The 22,416-nt window shown below is 47.0% G+C and overlaps 1 protein-coding gene across 29 annotated transcripts in view; it reads right to left on the bottom strand.

The window, feature by feature from the left end:
* GATAD2A (GATA zinc finger domain containing 2A) overlaps positions 1 to 22,416 on the bottom strand; it is a 105,671-nt gene that overhangs the window by 21,212 nt on the left and 62,043 nt on the right. For 28 of the 29 annotated variants that reach the window (XM_084825554.1, XM_084825569.1, XM_084825573.1 and 25 more), the window contains 6 exons: positions 18,458 to 18,735; positions 7,430 to 7,559; positions 5,854 to 5,985; positions 3,251 to 3,343; positions 1,336 to 1,467; positions 133 to 300 (listed from right to left, as the gene is read on the bottom strand). In XM_084825554.1, coding sequence (XP_084681680.1) covers positions 133 to 300; positions 1,336 to 1,467; positions 3,251 to 3,343; positions 5,854 to 5,985; positions 7,430 to 7,559; positions 18,458 to 18,735 — 933 coding nt within the window. The remainder of the gene's footprint in view (positions 1 to 132; positions 301 to 1,335; positions 1,468 to 3,250; positions 3,344 to 5,853; positions 5,986 to 7,429; positions 7,560 to 18,457; positions 18,736 to 22,416) is intronic. The other variant, XM_084825556.1, reaches the window with a different exon arrangement.

The raw sequence follows: 22,416 nt of genomic DNA, 5'->3' as shown, positions 1-22,416 counted from the left end.
AGTGACTCCACAAGAGACACAGTGGAGCAACTTCTACAGGGGGCTTTCTGGAGTTGTAATTATTCAATGAACTTCATGCTTCCCACCTGTCAACTGCGGCACTTGGGCAAACATGATGCCCCTCGGGCTCACCTGTGGGATGTTGACCAGCAGACTGGCGTTGGGGACATTGGCGACCCGGATGAGGCCCTGCTGTATGATCCGCTGGCCCTGGATTTGCACACTGGGGACGGAGGCCCGTGGGGCCAGAAGCAGCGGAGGTGGCCCCGAGCTGGAGTGCTGGCGGATGTTGTGGATTTGCTGGGGAGACACAGAAATGGGCTGATACGGATGGATCCATGGGATGACGGGAGGGGCGGAAAAGGGCAGCACAGACAGGGGGAGAAGAATGAGCAGGGAAGAAAAAAAGAGAAAAATGATGAAAAGAAAGAAAGATTATGAAATGCAAGAGGGACAAAAAATAGAAGAGGAAGAAGAGGAAGAAGGAGGAGGAGGGAGCAGGAGTATTAACATTTTTACAAAAAACAAGAAAAAAAAGGAGAAAAGCTAAACCTCCAGCTTTATTTTTGCAAAAGGTAACCAGATTAGAAGATGTTGCGGTTTCACCAGGCCTCACTAAGCTTCCAAGAGCCAAGTGAGAAGTTCTTCCTTCTGTTTAAATCAAATGCTAAATAATGTTTTAATACAGCCTTCCCCAACCTGATGTCCTGCAGATGTGGAGGACTGCAAGACCCATCATTCCCAGCCAGAATGGGCAATGGCCCACCCCACTTCTAGATGCTAGCAATATGTAAAGCAGCCATGCCTAATGTGGCTCCTTCCAGATTGGCTGGATTACAACTCCCACTGTCCCCAGCCCTGTTGGCTGGGAATGATGGGAGCGGCAGTCCAAGACCCATGGAGGGCACCAGGTTGAAGGTGGATGTTTTATGCTATGTTCTGTAATTAAGTTCACTGTTTGTATATGTTTTGTTATGTTTATAATTCTGGTCCGTTGAATGCAGTAAAGAATATACTGCCACAGTCTTATCCAATGTGGTGTCCTCCAGATGTTTTGGACTTCAACTCGCAGCATGACCAACAGCCAGTGAGGATAGGGCTTGCAGTCCAAACCATCTGGAAAGCACCAGGTTGGGAAAGGCTAATGTCGTCCAATGTTCTGCACAGATTGGCTACAGCTCCTCAGGTTTCAGAGAGGGTCTTTCCCGTCCCTGCTGGAGAGGACAGGGACCGAACTGCAAAGCAGGGGCTTTGCTACAGAGCTCCACGCTGTCTCCATCCCATCTCTGGGGTGGGGCAAGGAAAGAGGGCATGCAAGAGAGGCAACCAACTCACCTGTGCTCCTCTGACGAGAGGGGGCATGACTATCTGTGTGTTTTGCTGGGAGCCCAGTTTCGAAGAGGCCTGCTGCCCGCCGCGGATCAATGGGGGAGGAATAATGGTCCCGGGAATCCGCGAAGAAGAATTCTGTTGGAGTGAAGGAAGAGAGAGGCCGTTTTCACAAAGCAAAGCTTGGCTTCACTGAAGTCCCTCCAAGTGACCCTTTGGCTCAACAGGGACCAGAAGAACAGGATTAATGCCAAAATAACCTTTGACATTCGTCAAGGAGGCCCCTGCAGGTAGATCAGCCATTTCCAAAGGGTACGCCATGGGAAATAAAACAACTAAAAGCTCTGGGGAGTAGAATATGACCCATCCAAAGGGACTGCCTCCTACATTTCTGCAGGAGTCACTGGAAGCAGTGGAGGCCACAAAAGTCAGCCTCTGCTGGGAAGGAAGGCGGTTGTTTTGCTGTGTCTCTGTGTCTCCCACGCATCACCACTCTAGCCTTGCTTTCTCCTTCAAATCAACTTTGTTTCTGCCCTGGACTAGACGTGAGCATTCGATCAACCCTAACGCAGAGATGCAACAGAATTAATCCACCCCTGGTGGAGGGTGCCTGTTGCCTCTTTACACGAGTCACCCTAGGTGGGAGGGGTTAGACTTGTCTAAGTAATTCGTATTCTTCGAAACTCCAAAAATATGTATCCTTTTTTCCCCCTTCAAGTGAAGTCTGAAACGTGCCAACTTCTTTAATTCAGGAAGCGACGAAACCCCATCTGGGAAATACTGATGGAGATTTCAGCTTCATAGCTGCTACTCCGTCCTGCACACGTTGGACCTGCGAACTTGTGGTGTTTGCAGAAAAGGAGCCAAAATCTCCGGCCCAGCCTATCTTGAGGAGCACCTCCAGCAACACCAGACAGGTCGCTCACCAAGATCAGCCTTGGGTGGCCTTCTCTCTGTCCCATCAGCCAGGACAGCTAGGCTGGTGGGGACAAGGCAGAGGGCCTTCTTGGTGGCTGCCCCAATCTGTGGAACTCCCTCCCTAGGGAACTCCACCATGCCCCCTCTTTAATGAGCTTCTGCCACACACTGAAAACGTGATTGTTCAGACAGGCATTTGGGGTGGGCTAGGGTATTTTTTAAACAATGTTTTAATGTATAATTTTACTGTTTTAAATTGTACTGTTGTAGAGCACCCAGAGCGGCCGGGTGACCGGCCACATGGGCGATTAAGAAATTTAATAAATAAAATAAATAAAACTGTTAATATTATTCACACAAACAGAGTGCTTCCTCAAACAAAAACACACAGCCACCAGCTGCTTGCGATGGTCAACTGGCTTTGATGGTCAGAACCAACTTGCCATTATAAACATTGCAGAGGGAGCAGCGTTTGCAGAGAATCAAGGGCAACACATTACATTCCCTTCCTAAACCCCGTTAACTTTCCTTGCAGCTAAACACACAGCTTTGCTTCCAGCTCCCAAATGTACCCAAAGCTGGATAAAAGACCCTACGCAATTGTGCCTGCCCGGTCCTTAAGATCTTCTGGAGAGGTCCTTCTTTCCAGACTGCCAACATCAGAAGCGTGTTTGAGGGCAACATGAGAGAGGGACTTTTTGGTGGCTGCCCCCTGGTGGCTGCGTAACTCCCTGTCAAAGGGATGTTTCGCTTCCTCTCTGCTATCCTTCCGGGCAAAGACTGCTTTATTCATGAAGGCCTCTGGCCTTCTTGGTCTGTGTGGTTGGGTGCTGTTTTGATTCCGTAATTGTTCTTCTTATTTTATTTTAATCTGTTTTATTGTTTTAATCTACTTCAAATTGTTTTGTAAGCCATCTTGGGTACCATTTTTTGGTAGAAAGGTGGGGTATAAATCAAGTAAATAAAACAAATAAATTGCTTCCCAATGCCCCCATTTACTGACCTGTAGAAGGGCCGACTTGCTGGATGCCATGTTCTGTGTCCCCCGTACCAATGGGGGAGGGGTTGCCACGGCATTCCCTGAAGAGCCAACAGGCTACGACAGACATAAGTAAAAGGTGGTGGAGGGGGGAAAAGGAGAGAGCTACATTAGAGTCGGAGTGGGCAACCTTTTTTCTGTCGAGGCCCACGTTCCTGCATAGGTAATCTCTTGATGGGCCAGAGGCAAAAGTAGCTTGACCAGTGCTTTTTACTTTCTCCCACCACCCTTTTCTCTCTCTCTCTCCTCCCTTCCCATGCAGAGGGCTGCCAAGGAAGGGACAAATCCCTCTTGCCAGAGGTCTCAACCGACCACATGCAGAAGGTTTTTGAAATCAGGCCAGGACTGCAGGTTGCTGATCTCAGAGTTCGAGCAATCAGCAAAAATGCTTCTGGGCCTCTGTGGTGGTACTTAGATTCTCTCCCTGCACCTACCAATGTTCTCCCCGCACCCCCTGCATCTTTCCTTTTCCCACCTCCTCTCTTTGTCCAGCCCTACAGGATCATCTGTAAGGTGCAACAAGCCCAGCTTTCACTGGCCAGCCAAACGGCCCCTAGGAAGCCGGAAAGCAGGACATGAAGGCAACAGCCCTTCCTTAGTGATGGCCCGACACTCAGCGACAGACTGCTATGAACACATTTAGTTATCATAGCCAACGGATGTTGATAGCTAGTGGCCACCTTTCCACACAGAAAAACAACAGCCGGTCACCACGCTGCCCTAACACACCTGGGTCAGGTCGTGGCGAATACTGAACCCACTGCAAGGGCATTTAAAAAAGGGTCTGGGCAAATATAGGGAGGAGAGGTCTATCAGTGGCTACCTACCAGCCATGATGGCTAACAATGGACTTTCACATTCAGAGGCAGTGTACCCCCTGAATGTATTGGTGGTAAAGAACATGGGATCCCCGTGTCTTGCTTGCAAGCTTCCCAGGATGCATCTGGCTAGCTGGCGATGAAGAAAAGTCCGATCCAACAGGGATGGTCCTTACATTCCACTCAGCTGTGCCAGGAATTGTGGAACAAGGTTTATATAACAGTATATAAATGAATAATGTTGTCTGAGTGGCAGAAACTGTGGTGAGCTTCAAGACCTATTTGTTTACACAGGCTCTCCCTGACTTGCAATGGATCATGACACTGCCTCTGTTTTATTATTGTCCCGGGCGCAATGTTTTTAAATTATTTATTATTTTATATTGCTCTCACATTGTTTTTAACATTGGTTTTATTTATTATTCATTTATTTTATTTATTGCATTTATACCCCGCCTTTTTTCCTCTTGCAAGGAACCCAAGGCGGCTTACGTTATCCACCTCCTCTCCATTTTATCCTCACAACAACAACCCTGTGAGGTGGGTTGGGCCGAGAGTCTGTGACTGGCCCAAAGTCACCCAGTGAGCTTCCATGGCCGAGTGGGGACTAGAACCCGGATCTCCCAGCTCCTAGTCCAACACTCTTGCCACTACACCACACTGGCTCTCTTTTTATATGTTATTATGTACATATTGCGTTGGGAACCGCTTAAGAGATTTTAGGATATTAAGCAGTATAAAAGTAGTATAAATAAATAATAAATACTAATTAATAATAATATTACTACAACCGGGTTCTTCTGGGGACTATTGCTTGATTTTGTGCCGCTTCTTTTGCTTTTTACTTCCCGAATGATTTTTTTAGATGTACCATTTCAGCCTCTCATGTTTTATTTTATACGTTTCTTAGCTGCCTTTCAAGAAGCAGCTTACAATATTTACCCCCCCCCCCGTACAATTCAGCATCAAACAAATTATAAAAACACCTTAGATTTCCAGTATGTTCCTGCCCATACCCCGAGATCAACAGTGGCCCTGCTCCAAGAACTCATGCATACTGATATTTAGTGGGTAGCTACTCATGAGCTGGCTTTTTTCTGTGGTGGCCCCCAAATTGTAGAACACCCTCCCTAGAGAGGTTCAGCTGATGCCAACTTTGCTGAGTTCTTGAGTGAGGCAGAGACCTTTTTATCCTCTCAGGCCTTTTAATGTTTAGCTTGCTACTTGTTTTACTCTTCGTACATTTTAAAGCTGCATTGCAAAATGGTTTTACTCCACATTTTAACATACTTTTAGATTTTCTAGCTGCCTTGAAATTTATCTTCTGCTTTTAAAACGCTGCTGCTGCTTTCATTTTCTTGGTTTTTAAGTGATGCAATTGGCTTTGTGTTTGTTTTTATGAAGTATGTCACCCCAAGAGCTTTGTAAATGTAATACATAAATACATACATACATAAATGTAAACAATTTTAAAATAAGCCAGTTAAAATAAAATACATTCTCAAATATCGCACAGCAGCAAATGCCATAAGACCTTTTCATGTAAAAGCCAGAGAGGATAAGAATGTTTTTAAAGCTCTCTTAAATGCAACTTCTCAGGTGGGAATTCCATAGGGCAGTGCCTTCTCTGTGGTGGCCTCCTATTCAAGCCAGGGTCTAATCACCGTCTAGATGGGAGACCCCTTGGGGATTCAGTGCACAGCTGCCTTGAGCACCAGTGGCAGAATGGCAGTAAGAAGTTAAGCCTACCTTTTGAGCCGTCGTCTCCTTCTGTATCTGACTTTGTCGTAGCTTTTTCAGCAGCACGAGTTTGGCTTCTTCTAACCGCAGCTCTTCCTTCAGCTGTTTGATCATTCGCTCCCGCTCCTCAGGGCTGCTTTTCTGCAAGGACAGGAAGAAAAAAGAGACCAAGGCTTCATTTCAGTCGGAAAGGGAGGGTTTGGGGGTTAAGCTGAAGAAGGGGTGAGTTTTGGAGCTAAAAGGGAGAGATAGGCAGTATCACAAAGATCAGGTATACAGAACTTCTTTCCATTTTGGAGAAGGTCTCAGGGGGTGCATTCCAACGGTGAGTAGGACTGAGGGCAAAAAGGGTGGGGCCAAAACACCAGCATACTTTAGCTTCAAGCTCTGACTGCCAATAATTAAGCCCTAGGAGAGAGGCATTTCAATGTTTCGGAATGGGGAAAAATCTGCACAAACACCAGGTTCCATGGCCTGTCCCTGCAGGCTTTAATCATGTCTTTGGATAACTCAGCTCCCCTGCAAAGCTGCAAGATTTTCTCTAAGGTCAAGTCTGCTTCCCTCAGCAGTCTCTACTTCTGTCTCCTGTATTCCACACACTATCCAGTCCTCTTAAGGACTCTTATTAAAGGGCCTTCTTGGTGGTGGCACCTCAATTATGGAACTGTATCCCTGATGAGGCCCTCCTGGTGCCAATGCTGTCATCTTTTTTGGCACCAGGTAAAAACTGCCCTCATCTCCCAGGTATTTGGCTGCATATAATGAGGTCTAATTACGTCTTGGACTGTCTTTGGCTGGCTGATTGTTTTAAAAAATCTTTTTTAGATATACACTGTCTTTGTGTGTGTTATCTGTCTATATGCTTTTATGCAAATGCTTTTTTGTACTTTGTGTGATACATTTTAATGTTTTTTTTAATTTTTGTGAAATGCCCAGAGAGCTTCGGCTATGGGGTGGTATAGAAATATAATAAATGAAATGACACCACCCAGCAATTGTTGGTTGGGGGAAAGGGGCTGTGGTCTTCTGGGGATAAGAGGCAGTGTGGGAGAAAAGGACGGGCTTTAAGGAGGCACTATAACAGTGGCTCAGGATGGAGCTCCAGGCATAAGGGGCAGTAAGAGTGGCATCTTTTGGCAGCTAGGGTGGCCTCCTTCTTACAAAAGGAAGAGCGTGGGATCCAAATAAAAAGGAAGGTGGAATGATGGGTTGGGGAAGGCTGCAGACAGGGAGAGTGTGTGTGTTGGATATAGAAGGGGATGGGAAGCCAGCAAATGGGTCCGAAGAAGAGCGTCAGATGGGCAGAGTGATGCCAGAGGCAAGCACGTCCAGAGGCGATGTTTGATGGAGGTGGAAGGAGCAAGATGCAACAAGGGAAGGCCACAGAGGTTGCAGAAGTCAAGGCAGGAGGGTTTTTGCTGAGCGGGACTGACAGGAAGGAAAGGGGTGGATATTGCAGGGAGAAGCGACATTGCCTGTGGACAGACTGAACTGGGGTAGCCAGCCAAGATGAAGCCATAGCTGCCTGCCAATATATCGAGGAGGGAGAAGCAGCCAGTTTGTTGTGCTGCAGTGTCAGACTCACCATCAGCACCTCTGTGCTGGTCTCTTTTAATGCTATTTTCGTTAACCCGTTCATTCTTGGGCTCGACGGCTCATTGTCCGATAGTACTATTACGTCGGGTGAAGGGACTCTCCTCTCTCGCTTTGTATCACTGGAGGCATCGCCCAAAAAGGGAGAAAGAGGGAAGAAAACAGGACTGTTTTGAAGAAAAGGAACTAATCAATCCTAAGAACACCCCACCCCCCAAACACCAATGTTTACTTTCAAGCCCCTGCCTGAAACTCTGCAGAAATGTACAATCAAGCTTCCATATTCAAGATTCTAGTCCTTATGGGTGTAAAGGGTAAAGCAAATGCCACACCCTTTACAAACTCAAATCCAAAATGGGGAACTGAATAGAATTTCCAGTAGTCGAGGACTTAATGCCCCACTGTATAGCTCAACCTTCCCCCAACCAGGTGCTCTCCAGATGTGTTGTACTACAACTCCCATCATTCCTGGCCATGCTGGCTATGGATGATAGGAGTTACAGTACAACAGATCTGGAGGGCGCTCTATTGGCCTTTCTCATGCCTAGGCAAACCGGAATAAATTATGCAAAATTTTGAACGCATTATACAAAGAGCACTCAATTACGATTTACAGACAGGTGAAGCAGTCCAGCTCTTCGCGGCACAGAATTTGGATTGGCTGGATATAGATGATTTTATTTTTAGCAAAGAATACAGTGGAACTGTCCCAGGGGCCTTTACTGTACGCCTAACATGAGGATTCACCCTCTGAGGAGAGGTACCCAAGAACTTGTAAAGACGTAGTGATGTGTTTCTGCTTAGAAATTTCTATAGTGTTCCCCTTAGAAATGTAAGCTCTCCAAACTCTCATTAGCTGAACGAAGCGATGATTTGGTATACCACTTGCTTCCAGAATTGTTCCTGTCAAACACAGGTCCATCGGATGTGAAAACTTTAAGATGTCCTAATGCGAAGAGAAAACTCCCTGGAAGAGACCCTGATGCTGGGAAAGACTGAAGGCAAAAGAAGGGGACAGCAGAGGATGAGATGGCTGGATAGCATCACCAATGCAATGAGTATGAACTTGAGCACACTCCAGGAGAGAGCAGAGGACAGGAAGGCCTGGCGTGCTGCGGTCCATGGGGTCACGAAGAGTCGGACATGACTGAACGACTGAACAACAAGGAGGATGCGTGTGTGAAATGGGGTCATACTTTGGCGATTCTCTAGAGGGCACCCTAACATAAGCCTCTTCATTTCGGAACTTAAAAAAAAGAAAAGTTCAACACAACCACCGCAAAGGAGACAGGGGTAAAAGAGGGGTTACTTCCTCCCCCTCCCCCTTTCGTAATACTACCCTAGATCCATGGTTCAGAGAACCTGGAAAAGAACTCAGATTGAAATACGGGTTGAAAGCCAAAAATCATGCTTCTTCCAAGCAAGTCCTATGCAAAAGGTACAATTATTAATTTTCCTTTTTTTAAAAAGAGTGAACTAAATTAAGTCAAACAATTATTTTGATGAGGAAGCAAACTTTGCAATTACCCCCTCACCCGGCTCTTCATTTCACTAAGCAAGACAGACAGCTAAGAGAGAAAAAGACAGACATGCAATGATTCAGACCTCCATTAAAAATTAGTTTTTATGGGCTGTGTTTCTGAAGGGGATTACAAACTCTAAGTCCTTCAAGCTTTCCTTTGTTTCGTTCTTGCAGTAAATGTTGCTACATGTCAACTAGACAATCTCCCCCCACCCCATGAATGTGTGTGCTCCAAACAAGGTAAAAAGCACTCCCCCCATCAATCTGGTGCCCTGCAGATGTTTGGGCCTACAAACCCCATCAACCATATCCAGGTGAGGGATCATGGGAGCTGTAGGCCAAAACTTCTGGAAGCAAGTGATATACCAAATCATTGCTTCGTTCAGCTAATGAGTTTGGAGAGCTTACATTTCTAAGGAAAACAGCACAGAAATGTCTAAGCAAAAACACATCACTACAAGACTTGTGACCAGTAACTCATGGGATAAAAACAGAAGCGCCTATGGAGGGGACACACCACGACTTGAACCTCTGTGGGACCCAATTCGTACTCTGGAATAGAATAACCCTGTCTTGATCACACAACGTCGACACTCTGTCAGCGATGGGGGTGAGGAGTGTGCCTATAGCAAGGGTGCCCCCACACCCTCTGCAAACATGACCCTAATGGGCTATCTCAGACAGAATGCATCGTGCTTCCAAAATGGTTAACCACTGTTAACCATTTGGTTCACATCTGCAAACCAAACAAGTTGTTTAAACGTTTCTTCGGTCTGGGAAGGATTGAACGGATCTAAGAACATCATGTTTGGAGTAGGGCACCTGTTTTGCATGGAGAAGGTCCCAGGTTCAACCCTCAGGATCTCCAGGTAGGGCCAGGAAAGGTTCTTTTCTGAAACCCTGGAGAGCCTAGTTTGGGGGATGCTGGCATAGAGGATACTGAGCTACAAGGACTGATGGTCTCACTTGGTGTAAGGTCTGTGAGAAAACTATCTCCATGTTTTAACCCTTGATGTTACATGAACACCCATGCACACGAGAAGGAGGAAGAACCACTTTCATCACCCTCTTATCAATTGGTTAACTTCCTGTATGCTAACGAGGCCACCTCCCCAAAGTCACATGACCCACTGAGGCATGCCTCGCCGGCCACATGACCTTAAAAAAAAACAAAAAAAACCACCCATCCCTTCCCACGTCCGTATAAAAGCCATGGTAACCAGCAAGTTGGAACCGGTTTGGTGACACATCGCTTTCATATTGTGAAGTGAGCGAGTGGGGCGGGAAGTGGGGTGGGGGAGGAAGGAAGGAAGGAGGGAGGGAGGGAGAAGGCAGGTACCATAAGAAAATGGAGTGCACGGGAGAAGACACACGGACACTAAAGGGCAGCCTAAGGAACTGACAACCTAAAAAGAAACTTTCTCAAACCAGCCAAACTGTGACATTCTAGAGAGGTAACACAACCCTCCCAACCAGGGAAAAAAGGGCATCTGCAGAGGGAAGTTACATACACACACACACTTACTTCTCTCTCACACATGGTTACACTGCCCACTTTCAAGAACGGAACTCTTTAGCTTGGCACCAACTTGTAAAAACTGACACACGGCCGGATCTTAGGCACGTTTCCTTGGAAGTAAGTCCCCGAATAAGCACACTGGGGCTTATTCCAGCGGGCAGAAGGTAGACCTGGATCTCTGGGAGATTAGCAGTAGACCTGGCCAGGATTTCTGTTTCTGACGGCAAGTTATTTAACAACAGCACTCACAAGATGACTCCACCCTGCATACACCCTAAATGATACTGCTGAAATGAAGAAAGATTGGGGCAACCCGGAGTGGATATTTTTCTGTGGAAGGACTGGGAGCTCCCCGTTCAGTTTCTGTACAATTCCCGGAACACCTTGTGTACCATCTTTGGCATAAAGGCAGGGTACAACTAAAATAAACAAACGAACAAATACAAGAAGCTGCCTTCTCCCGAGTCAGATGTGTGGCCATCTAGGCCAGCACTGTTGACACCGGCAGCAGATCAGGATTTCAGTCTCGATACTTTCCTAACCCTACCTGGCGAAGCCGGGAATTGAACCCTGCCTGGGACTTCTTCACGCAAAGGTTTTTTGTGAACCGCCCAGACAGCTTCGGCTGGGGTGGAGAAATATAATACATGAAATGAAATGTCTTCTACCATTGAGCTATGGCCCCTTCCCTGAACCCTGGAGTCAGAATGCTTTGAACGTCCATCTTTTGCACCAGACTCTTGGTGGATCTCGGGGTTCTACTAAAAACTAACTAGAACCCACAACCTTGATGTCTACCCACCCCTGGATTATTCCCAATCAAGGTTGTAGGTAAACTCCATTTACTAATGGGGAACCAAGATTCAGGCCTGGACTAGACCATCCCATGCTGCAGAATGGACTGTACCACTTCAGGCCACAGGTAGATGATGACATTTTAAACACTCCCTCATGTAAACAATAAAGACATAAATCTCATACAGCAGGTTCTAGCTTGCTCTCCTTTCCTGATGTGCTTTTTAATTTTTTAACGCGAAGTGTTTTTTAAATCCTCCGCCTGTAGTTCTAGAACGGTGCATTCTACCACTTCAGGGCTCTACCATCTCATTCTCCTGCATATGCAGAGAAGGCTTCACCCAAAGAGTGAAGCGGCAAAATCATCATTAATTGAGAACAGTGTTGAAGAGACACGTGCTGATGCGAGTGTTTGGTTGTGTTCAGCGAAGGAGAAACAGGACATAAGAACGTAAGAGCCCTGCTGGATCAGACCAAGGATCCATCTAGTCTAGGATTCTGTTTGCACAGCGGCCAACCAGCTGCCCATGGGAAACCCACGAGCAGGACACGAGTGCAACAGCACCCTACCACCCATGTTCCCCAGCAACTGGTATATATAGGCACACTCCCTCTGGTACTGGAGGTAGCACACAGCCATCAGGACTAGTAGCCTTTGATAGCCTTCTCCTCCAAGAATGCATCTATCTAATCCCCCTTTAAAGCCCTCCAAACTGGTGGCCATCACTACATCTCGTGGTAGCAAATTCCATAGCTTAACTCTGCACTGTGTGAAGAAGCCCTTCCTTTTATCCATCCTGAATCTCCCACCAATCAGTTTCATGGGGTGAACCCACTGGGTTCTAGTATTATGAGAGATAGGTAATTTGGCGAACAGGTCGGAGTACTTTCTCCAAGATGTTACACTGCACAAACAAGTGGTTCTCGCTGCTTTGGGAAAACTGGTGGAAAAACACAAACAGCTCTGTGCTGGACGCCATCCTAACATCTTGTTGCCAAGAGTTCCCCATATGAATTTCTGCACCCTTTTGCTGCACACTTGCTTGAGATTTCGATGGAAGACTAACTTCGCTAGGCTCAGTTGAGCAAAATATACCACAGTCCACCACAATCATCACCTTTATGTTTATAGGCTGCTTTTGATGGCTATAGGGCAGTGTTTCCGAACCTGGTGCCCACTAGATATGTTGGAATACAACCTCTAACACCCCCAGCTCTCGTCTCCCACCCACTAAGAAACCTTATTTACATTCTCTCCCAGTTTCTAACACAGCTTCCCCAGATGGTTTCATGTACAACATCCATATGGATGGATGGCCACACTTTCAAGCCTAAACATCAGAGACTTAAAGGACTAGAATCTTGCTTTAAAAAAGAGAAGAAAATAAAGGAAAGGAAGAACCAAGTAACGCAGCTGGAACCTTTTTTCCTTTTTTTAATTTTTAAAGCTAACATTCTCAGAAAACTGAATTGTATACCCAATACCTTATTAAGAGCAGCCCTGTTGGATCAGACCAAGGCTCTATCTAGCCTGACAACATGCTACCCACAGTGGGTAACAAGATGTCTTGAGGAAACCCACAAGTATTTGTGCATCCAGGGCATAAGCCTATGCATGTTTAGACAGAAAAAAGTCCTACAACTTCCAGCATGCAGGTGTGGCCACACCATTCTAGTGCCCTCTGGATGGGTTGGGCAACAACTGGCTGGGGATTATGGATGTTGTACATGAACCAATCTAAAAGGTTGAAATGCCTCTCCTAAGGCTTAGTGACTGTCAGTAAGAGCTCTAAGCTACAATTTGTGCAATTCTTCCCCAAATGGTCCAACCACTTTCCCCCAACCACCAATTGTTTGGGGGTTTCCTGGCTTTGTGCAATTCTTCCCGCAAAGCCAGGAAACCCCCAAACAATTGGTGGTTGGGGGAAAGTGGTTGGACCATTTGGCGAACCCCAGGCAGGCAGGCTTTCACCTGCGATCCCAAGGTTCTGCACACCTGGTTTAGGGCGTTTAAAAGGTCCTTGAAGTCAGACATTTTAAAAGATCCTTCCCTGCTTATAATAATACCTTCCCTGCTTCCACAAACGTATATTCAGAGTCATACTGCCTCTGACTCTGGGATGTTCAAGAACTTCATCACGATGAATAGTGTTCCTCCAGATTTGGGGTGTAAATACACTCCTGGGAAATACACGGTCCCTAAGCAGGAAGTATACCTTATATACACATACGGATGTACGCTTTGCGTAAAATCTGTTCCGTCTGCATTTTGTGGACTGTCAGGTGCCTTTTGTTTTGTCGTCCACTCATTGCCAGAATCAGACTTTTTTTTTGAGTTTCTGAATTTGCAAGTGTGCAAATTCACACTTGTGCAAATTTGTGCTGGCAAAAATGTGCAAATCTCCTCTCTCCATGTACATTCTCACTCTTTAGCTGGGGGGGATGAGCATTTTTGGCTGGCTTTTTAAAATGTTTGCGTACTTTTCTATTACTAAATTTGCATAAAATTCCGGAAAGAAAAAAAACGGTCCGCAAGTCCATGGAATCTACGTGACTGGGGAAAAGCTGTCTGCTGTGGAATCCATGGGTTAGATTAATAAAAATTCAAACTCATTTGATTCCGTTGTATATTTCTCTGACATCCCTACACAGACACTCTTCTTATAGGTGATCACCCAAAGGTGTAATTTCAAAAAGATGGCATACTTGGATGGAAGCAAAAAAATTTATTTTTAGTAAAAATTATTATTGGTGGTGAAAGACGAAGAGGGAGAATCCAAAATCCAAAAACAGTGGTGGCAGTTGGGCAGAATTACTCCCAAACAGGGAGAAAAAAGAAGTGGCATCTGTTCCATCCTCCCTCCACCAAAAAAATAAAATAAAATCAGAGGAACATCCTGCACAAGGTAAAAATGGTGTGCTGAGCAGTACCGGGAGGGTGGGGTAACACACACAAACGTACCTCATCAGCATAACCTGTCTTCCCAGAAGAGCAGGTTGGCCAGTGATTCTCATTTTCAGTCCCAAGGAGATATTTTAAATTCAGCACGGCCCAGAGATTGAGGGCTGGTGAATGCCAAATATTTTAGAAGGATTACTTAGGGCGAAAAAGAAGTGACAGGCTCTGATTTCTTTTGTGGTTTATAAAAACCAATGAAACATGGATCTCCCCGTTCTTATTTCTGCTTGCCAGGTAGTTTGGAAATTTGCTCTGGGTGAAAGAATTGCTCTGAGGTTGGATGGGTGCCGTTATTTTCCCTGTCAAGGGCCTTCTAGAGGGACGTGGGAGAACCTGGGACCTGCATATGACATTGCCAAGACTTTTGCTAGATTTTGCCAAAACTCTGCGAAAAGGTTAAAGTGCAGACACAGATACCAGGGCTACCTGGAAATAATCTCTCAAGGAAAGAGCTACAACTTTGCATGCAGAAGGCTCTGGGTTCAACCTCCACCTTAAAATACTTTTAAAAAAAAGTCCGGTAGTAGATCTATGCTTCAGACTCTGGAGTAACTCATGGCCCTCCAGGTGTTTTGGACTACAACTCCCATCGCTCAGTGGGAGTTGTAGGACAAAACATCTGGAGGGCAACAAGTTGCTCTGTAGACTCTCCAGATGTTTTGGACTACAACTTCCAGAATTCCTGATGGAGGCTTGGGCTGATAGGAGTTGGAGTCCAAAACATCTGGAGGGGGCCAGGTTGGGGAAGCCTGGTTAGTAGAAATACAGAGCTAAATGGAACAACATTGACCTACGGTGAGTCAGCTCCATAGATGCACTCTGACTTTCTTGGTGACCCTGATGTGGTAGATACCCAGTGGTAGGGAAATACACTCTCCAGCTTCACAGGCACGTTCCCTGTTGCTGCAAAATCTGCCCTGTGTGCTTCAGGGTTGGAAGGGAAGGATAACCACACTGGCCCAGACCAAGAAGGTCTAATTTTTCCATCCGGCAGCCTGTTTTGGACAGGAGCCAACAAGATACCTCTGGTTAACCCAGAAGACAGGCATGAACGGCAACAGCCTGACCTGATTGTCCCCAGCAGCTGATACTCGGAGCTAGACTGCCTCTGAACATGGCAGGTTCCATCTAGCCATCGCAGCTAATTGCCATAGAGGCACCCTAGGGCTGTGCTCACATGTAACGCTAAGCCATGGCCTACGTTAACTATGGTTTGTTGCTTTAGCCGTGAATTGTCTTCCTGATGAACAAAAAACCGAGCCTTGTTTTCCCTATTTCTGGGTTGTTTCTCTCTCACCCATTTTGCCATCCTTCAGAGTGGCTTTGTTGCTGGGCCCCTCCGATTCAGGATGGACTACAATACAAACAAGCCAGGGATATGCCACAGTTCTTGGGTTCAGACATCAAGACAAGCCATGGTTCAAATAAGCCAGGCTTTGTAAGCCAACAGCAAACCATGGCTTCTATTTGTGGTTTGTAGCCAATTATCAAAGTATGGTTTATTTGTGGGAATGGGTTCGGACAACAAGCCAGATTTCATCAAACTACACTATGGTTTAATGTTATGTGTGAACCAGGCCAATCTATCCTTTGTGACTCAGTCTAATCCTCCTTTGAAGCCATCACCACTGGGTCATGCCCTTGCATTTACTGAGGTCAATAAGTGCTGCTTGGGAATGATGGGAGTTGCAGTCCAACCCAACTGGACGGCACCAGATTGGAGAAGGCCAATTTATGCTTTTAGTTTGGGCAAATGTATATACTCTTTGTATATAAAAAGATCCCACGGCGCTTTACATTAACCTCCCCCCACCCCCCCAAACTCTGAAAACAGGTGTCAAGGCTGAGCACTGGCACCAATCAAACCCTGACTATCTAACAGCCTGGTCCTGCACAGATTTACTTGGAAGTAAATCCTATTGTAATTCAATGAATACTTGCAGCATTCATGTTTCTACTTGGGGAGAGAAAGAAGTTTCACCATTAAGATCCTTGAAGTCATGAAGGTCCACTCGGAACATCGGCTTAACCTACCTCACAGGACTGTTATGAGGATAAAATGGGACAACCCCCCCCCCCCATACATTGTCCTGAGCACCTTGGAGGAATATGGGATGGATACAAAACAGGCTGAACAAACACCCTGCGTAGCGACACTACAGATCTGGTGTTTGCAATTTGGTTTACAAGGAGAGATAGCAAGACTGTCTTGAGAATGCAATGGAAAAATGGAAAGGAAAGTGACCGGGGGGTGGTGGGGAGAGAAGAAAAGTAAAAGGACCGTTCCTCATTTTCCCACCTCTAGAAGCCAAGTCTGAACACATACCCAAGTTTCACAGAGAAGACTACTCTTTTCCCACTGCTTTGCAATGACCTTGGGTGCTTGGAGAAAAACAAGAACAACCTGTGCAACATTGTTTGGAAAGCTGCTTTTAGGGTCTTTTGGCCGAATTGGGGTGTGTGTGTGTGTGTGTGTGTGTGTGACAGAGAGAGAGAGAAAACCTATTTTATGTTGATATGGGAATAAAAATTAAAAGCTACACAACTCAGAGAGACCGCAGCTAGAAACGTTTCTCATCACTCTGCCATTAACGGACTTTCGCTACCTATGGTTCCTTCCAAATGGGTCCATTCTGGTAAGCCCAGGCATCACTACTTGGCAAAGCAGGGCATTTGCCAGGACCCATGTGCCCTAGAGGAGCTCACTAGGGCTGAGGCCTTGCCTGCCCACCACAGCTTTCGCCCCGGTGATGGCAGGATAACGCCAGCACTGCCACTTTGGGGTAAACATGGGTGGTGCTGATTTGGCTACAGAAGGAACGGCACTCGCACCTGAACACTGGAAATAGAAAGGCCAAGGACAGCCATTGGTAGAACCTTCCCAGAGCGCGTGTGCAGCTGTAGCAGTTACAATGTCAACCAGGACTGGGGAGACTCAAGTCCAAATTCTCTCTCCACCACAAAGCTTACTGGGTGGACTTGTGCCAGTCACCATCTCCCAACCTAACCTCCCTCACAAACCTCATGAACAGCAGCCATTCCCACCAGACTGCAGCCAAGGGAGAGGTGGGTCTGCAGTGCCTCTGCATCGGCCCTGCTGAGAAACCAGCTCCATCAGGTTACTCCTCTCCCCCATCTCTTTCCATTCAAGCTGGTTGTTCTAAGAACTTGGCAACGCTTCAGAACTGGTACCTGAGTTTGCTTTTTCCCTCTTCCCACCTCCTCCCTTTTTCTTTCTGTGACATGCCTTTTGAATTTCCAGAGGGGTAGTAGCGTTAAGTCTGTTGCAGCCAAAACAACGAAGAGTCCCCTTATCCTCCTCCCATGCCCCTGAGGGTGTACATAAATCTGACAATTTGAGGTCAACACTTCATGCGTCTGATGAAGGGCCCACAGAAGCTTATTCCAGAATAAATTTGTTAGTCTTCAAGGAGCCACGAGACTCTTTGTTGTCTTTTAGATTGTAAGCCTGTGCACGCAGGGACTGCATTGTTTGTTAGTGATCTCATGGTAAGCTGCTGGGTAAAAATGCTTAAAAAAAGAGAATAAATTGTTGCAGAGATAAAAATGAGTGTGGGGAAGAACAGAAGCCAAGTATGCAGTCTTGAGCTCCTGGGAGGACAGTCGGGACAGAAAGGTAATAAACAGATAAACTACATCCTCCGTGGGCCGCTACCAAAAGATGTAGCAGATGGTTTAGAGAGTATATGAATCGGATTAGTCAAAGTTTATGTAGGATATGTTTTATGCATGGGTATTAGCCTGAAAAGCTAAATGTACCTGCATCCTTCCCCAACCTGGTGCCCTCCAGATGTGTTGGGACTACAGCTCCCCGAATCCCCCAGCCAGCTATTGGGGAACGCTGCTCTATGTTTAGGGGCACTATGCCGCTGAGGACCAGGAAACAAAAAACTACCATAGTTGCCCCTTGCTTGAGGAGTTTCCTGTATGGAAACAGGACGCTTGACTATTTGGGCCCTTGTTCCGTGAGGCTCTTCCTATGTTAAGTTCTTATGTCTAGTCAGTTATGAAAGCCACCTAACAATTGGCACCACTTCATGTGGCCAGGGGTTCCGCTGGCAAACCATGCAAAGAACGGCTTCCTTTTGCTTCATGAAAATCTTTGCTACTTTAAAACCGGAAGACCTTCTTCTGTCCCAAATTGCTTGGGTGAGGAAACTACAAGCGGACCCCTTCCACTTCTTAAAAGCGAGTTGCAACCTACCTTTTCGAGGTGCTCATGTCCACTGGCTCGTCCCCCGTCTGCACCTCCACTTTGATTGTTGCTTTCATCTCCCCTCCTTTTAACAATCCCTGGACTCTCCCGGATCCAGGGTCAGTCTTTATCTTAAGTTCTCCCCCTTCAGCATGGGCCTCGGGGACTCCCAGGAGCCCCTTGTCCAGCTTCATCTTTTTAACGTCCACGTCGTTCTGGGTGATCTCCCGCTCGAGTGCTCGCTTCTGACTTCGCGTCCTGCAAGCTTCCTCCGTCATTATGGTGCACTGGAAAAGTAAGACAAGAAGGACAGGAAGGAGTAAGCCGTCTGGACACCACGCATCGCAGGAGAAGAAGTCTTTGAAAAACATCTGCACCAGCTGCTTGAGAAGATTATGCTCAGTGCAAACCAAGTTGCTCAGGTCCGTCTCGACCAGCAACCCAAACCTCCAAGTTAAGTGTACCCATTGAGGGCAATCGAACCATCCAAACCCAAAAACATTTGGAAAAGCCGACACCAGCGTGAATAACCTCATCACAGGAAGTCTGGAAGTTCCCCAAAAGCAGCTTTACTGCGCCCTTGAGGCGCAATAGGCTGGAGTCTGCCTTCCTTACTAAGATATGCAGGCACCTGCTTTTCTGGACTGAAACTTTCTGAGTCCCTCTTGTCATATCACCCCCCTGCCCCCCCGGTGTTTGACGGCGCAGATGGGCCTTCCTATTAAGAGGGCACAGACTGCACGCTTTTCTCCCGCCTTCCTCCAGCCTTTATTGCTAAACAGATTACAAGCTTTAGGCTGCCACTGCAAATAAGGCACCCGGGTTGATCACGTCTTAATGAGCAAGGGGCTGGGACACCCCCCCCCCCAAGCTCTCTATGACTGGCTTGCAACAGGAAGTAGTCAGAACTCCTTTGGAAGCACATGGAAGTGGGGGGGGGATTTGGGGGGAGTTAAAAAGTTTGTTTGGGATTTGCTACGGGAAGGGTTGCTTTTGGCTTCTCCAACCGTACCTGGAAGACACACACATATCTGATGGGGGTGGGGTGGGGGGGAGGAAAGAGCTGAGTCAGTGTGTGATCCCATGACATCACTGGGTCTACACATGACCCTTTCCCAGGATTCAGTGGGAGAGACAAAGCACTTTCCAGAAAACCGGTCTGAACTGGTTCCAGACAACAAACTAAGTGTTGTTAACCCTCGCAGAACACCATCCATCGTGGCCATGGCGGCATCTGCCTGTCCAGGCTGCAGCTGGCATTCCACCACATTGAGTCCTGGGGACGATTGCTCTGCTCTCTTAAAGGGGCAGCACGCTTGACATTGGCACTGCAGGCAAAGGCTGCTCTGTTGTCATCACTCCTTCCCCAGCCAAGTCCTTTGGGAAAGGAGGCGGCCTTCAAATAAAGCTCTGGAAAAGGGTGAACGGGAACCAAACCAAAAGAGGTGGGATGGGACCAACGGGCCTAGCCTAAGAGAATAAGTCAGGAAAAAGAAAAGACAAAGTTTGCAAAAAGAATGCCACTTGCTCTGTGCAACTAGGAGGACAACTGGAGGGAGGAGAGGAGAGAAATGGGCTTTGGAGAATTAAAAAAAAGAGACCCTGCAATTGGTAAGGGACAACAGCAAAAAGGGAGGCAGGCAAAGATACATTAGCCACAGGTTACTGCCGTGGCTGCAAAGGGCCCTCAAGTTTCAAGAACGCTTGCTAAAAACAGCATGTATTTCCCTCCCCACCTCTTCAAATCGTTTCAGGATAGTTCTTGCCCTTTTCAAATGTTATGTGCCTTCCAAAGAAAGGCCAGCCGTCTGTCCATTGAAAACAGCCAATCCACCACAGTTGGAGAAAGTCCCTGCCCCACAAATAAAGAACTGAACCACGTCCTACAGAGGAGGAACGTTTTGAGCAGGACAGTCTGAAAGCATGAGGTCTAGAAAGCCGCTTCTGCATTTGAGAGAAGTCTGGGGTTCTCCAATGTTATTCTAACAATAACCCACAAGAAGCACCAAAGAATGGGGCGGTGGGAAGAGCAGATGCAGTGCAACTTTAATGGCTATATAATCCTCAATCCCAGCTACAGAAGTCGCTCTGGATTAACATGCAACAGCCACATTATGTGGTTGAGGTCCATTCCACAATTTTTACATGAGCCATGTGAACTCCCCCACTGCACGCATGATCACAGATGGAGGCAATTTTCATGACTGCAGCAAAAGGACACTGCCAGCCTTAGGAAGCGGTGCAGGGTGTTTTCCCACCACTGGGCCAGTACACCAGAAGCTGCCTTATACAGAGTCAGCCCACCGGTCCCGCCCAGCTCAGCACTGTCTTCATCAGGGGTAGGCCACCTTTTGGGGTCATGGGCACCTTTAGCTGTTTGAGAAACTGTCCTGGGCGCCACCGCAAAATGGCAGTCATTGGAGGCGTGGCAAGGGGCCCATAACCTGTTCCAAAGGCTGAGTACAAGGCAGAAGCGAGATCTATGCCCCAACACACCCAACCACTCCTTTGAACCCACAGTTTTCAGCACCAGCAGAAGCCTATTACACCGCACTCCCAGGTGTTAGTAAGAAAATGTATTTGTTTTTTTAAGTGAGACAGGTAGAGCACCTTGGCGGGAGCCAGGAAAGGAGGCTGGGGGAACACTGGTGCCCACTGGGTTTATATTGCCTAGCCTGGGTTTCAGGCAGGATTCTTTCCCAGCCCCTACATGGAGACATTCTTCAGGCAAAGCGTATCTCTTAAAAGCGTATCTCTCAGTATCTCTTAATACTGAGATATAGTCTTTCCGTAAAAATAAAGTAAGATCCCAGTCCTCATGATTCTGAATAAAGGGCTGATTTAGGTAGAATCGTTGGGAGCCGCCTCATCCCAAGACAGACCATTGGTCCATCTAAGTTAGTATTTCGCTGACCGGCAGCGGCTCCCTGGGGTCTCTGACAGGGGACTTTCCCAGCCCTATTTGGAGATGCTGGGGATTGAACCGGGAACTTTCGGTATGCAAAGGAGGGGCCGTACCCATTGAGTTATGGCCCTTACCCTGAAGTTCACACATTTCATTTTGCCTGGACAAGTTTGCACCCAGAGGTGGTGGGGAGTGTTTGGATGTGACGGGGGGGGGGGGGAGAGACACACCCACTGGGCGTAACCAGACCCCTGTGTGTGCAAGCTGAAGAGGAGGGAGTGTTGGGCAAACAATCACTTTTGGAATGATCCTTCCTAGAGGAAAGGAAGAATCAGCACTGAACCAGTTCACTCCAGGCTCCTGGCAAGTAAATCATTTTTAAAACCAGAAACAAACAGAGGCCATATTTTGTATAGCGCATGTACTGAAGGAAACACTGCATGCAGGTTATGAGCACATGAGCTCTAAATCTAAATCATTTCTAGGCCGCTTTTAAGGCTGGAACCTGCTCTGTCCACTGACTCATTCCCAGAGGCATAGGGCAATTTGAACCCTCTCCTCTCCTGTGCAAGCAGCAAGTTGTCACCTTGTGAACCTCTGCCATTTGCATTGTGCCTCAAGCTCACATAGCACAAGAGTCAGCAGCCAGGGGAGAATGTTGCCAGAGCTTCTGCTGCTGTTCGCCCTGGGAAGGAGTGGGTTAAAGAGACCTTTGTCTGTGTCCCTGCTTGGGAGAAAGCTGAAGGACATTGTATGGGGAGAAGAGGTCCCCAACCTTTTTGGGTAAGTGGGCACATTGGGAATTTAGATAGAGTGGTGTAGGTGCTCTCACAAAATGGCTGCCATGCGGGGACGGGGAGGAGAAGACCTGCCTGTTCATAAAATGGCACGGTTGGTCACAAAACAGTCATTTCCCCAAAGGCAAACTGGTGGGAGTAAAAGGAAGTAACTTGCCCCAAAACCTAAGTCCAAGGCAGACATGGGGCCTGAGTTTCAAAACACAAAACCACTCTTTTGGACCCAAATAAAAATGGCGCTGGGGGGCAGCATGTCAACCTTCCAG

Source organism: Heloderma suspectum, chromosome Z (genome assembly GCF_057233095.1).
Source record: "Heloderma suspectum isolate Gila_16-S chromosome Z, 16-S_ref, whole genome shotgun sequence".
In the NCBI taxonomy this organism is placed as follows: domain Eukaryota; kingdom Metazoa; phylum Chordata; class Lepidosauria; order Squamata; family Helodermatidae; genus Heloderma; species Heloderma suspectum.
Note: the sequence above shows the minus strand (reverse complement) of the source record. Positions and strands in the feature narration are given on the sequence as shown.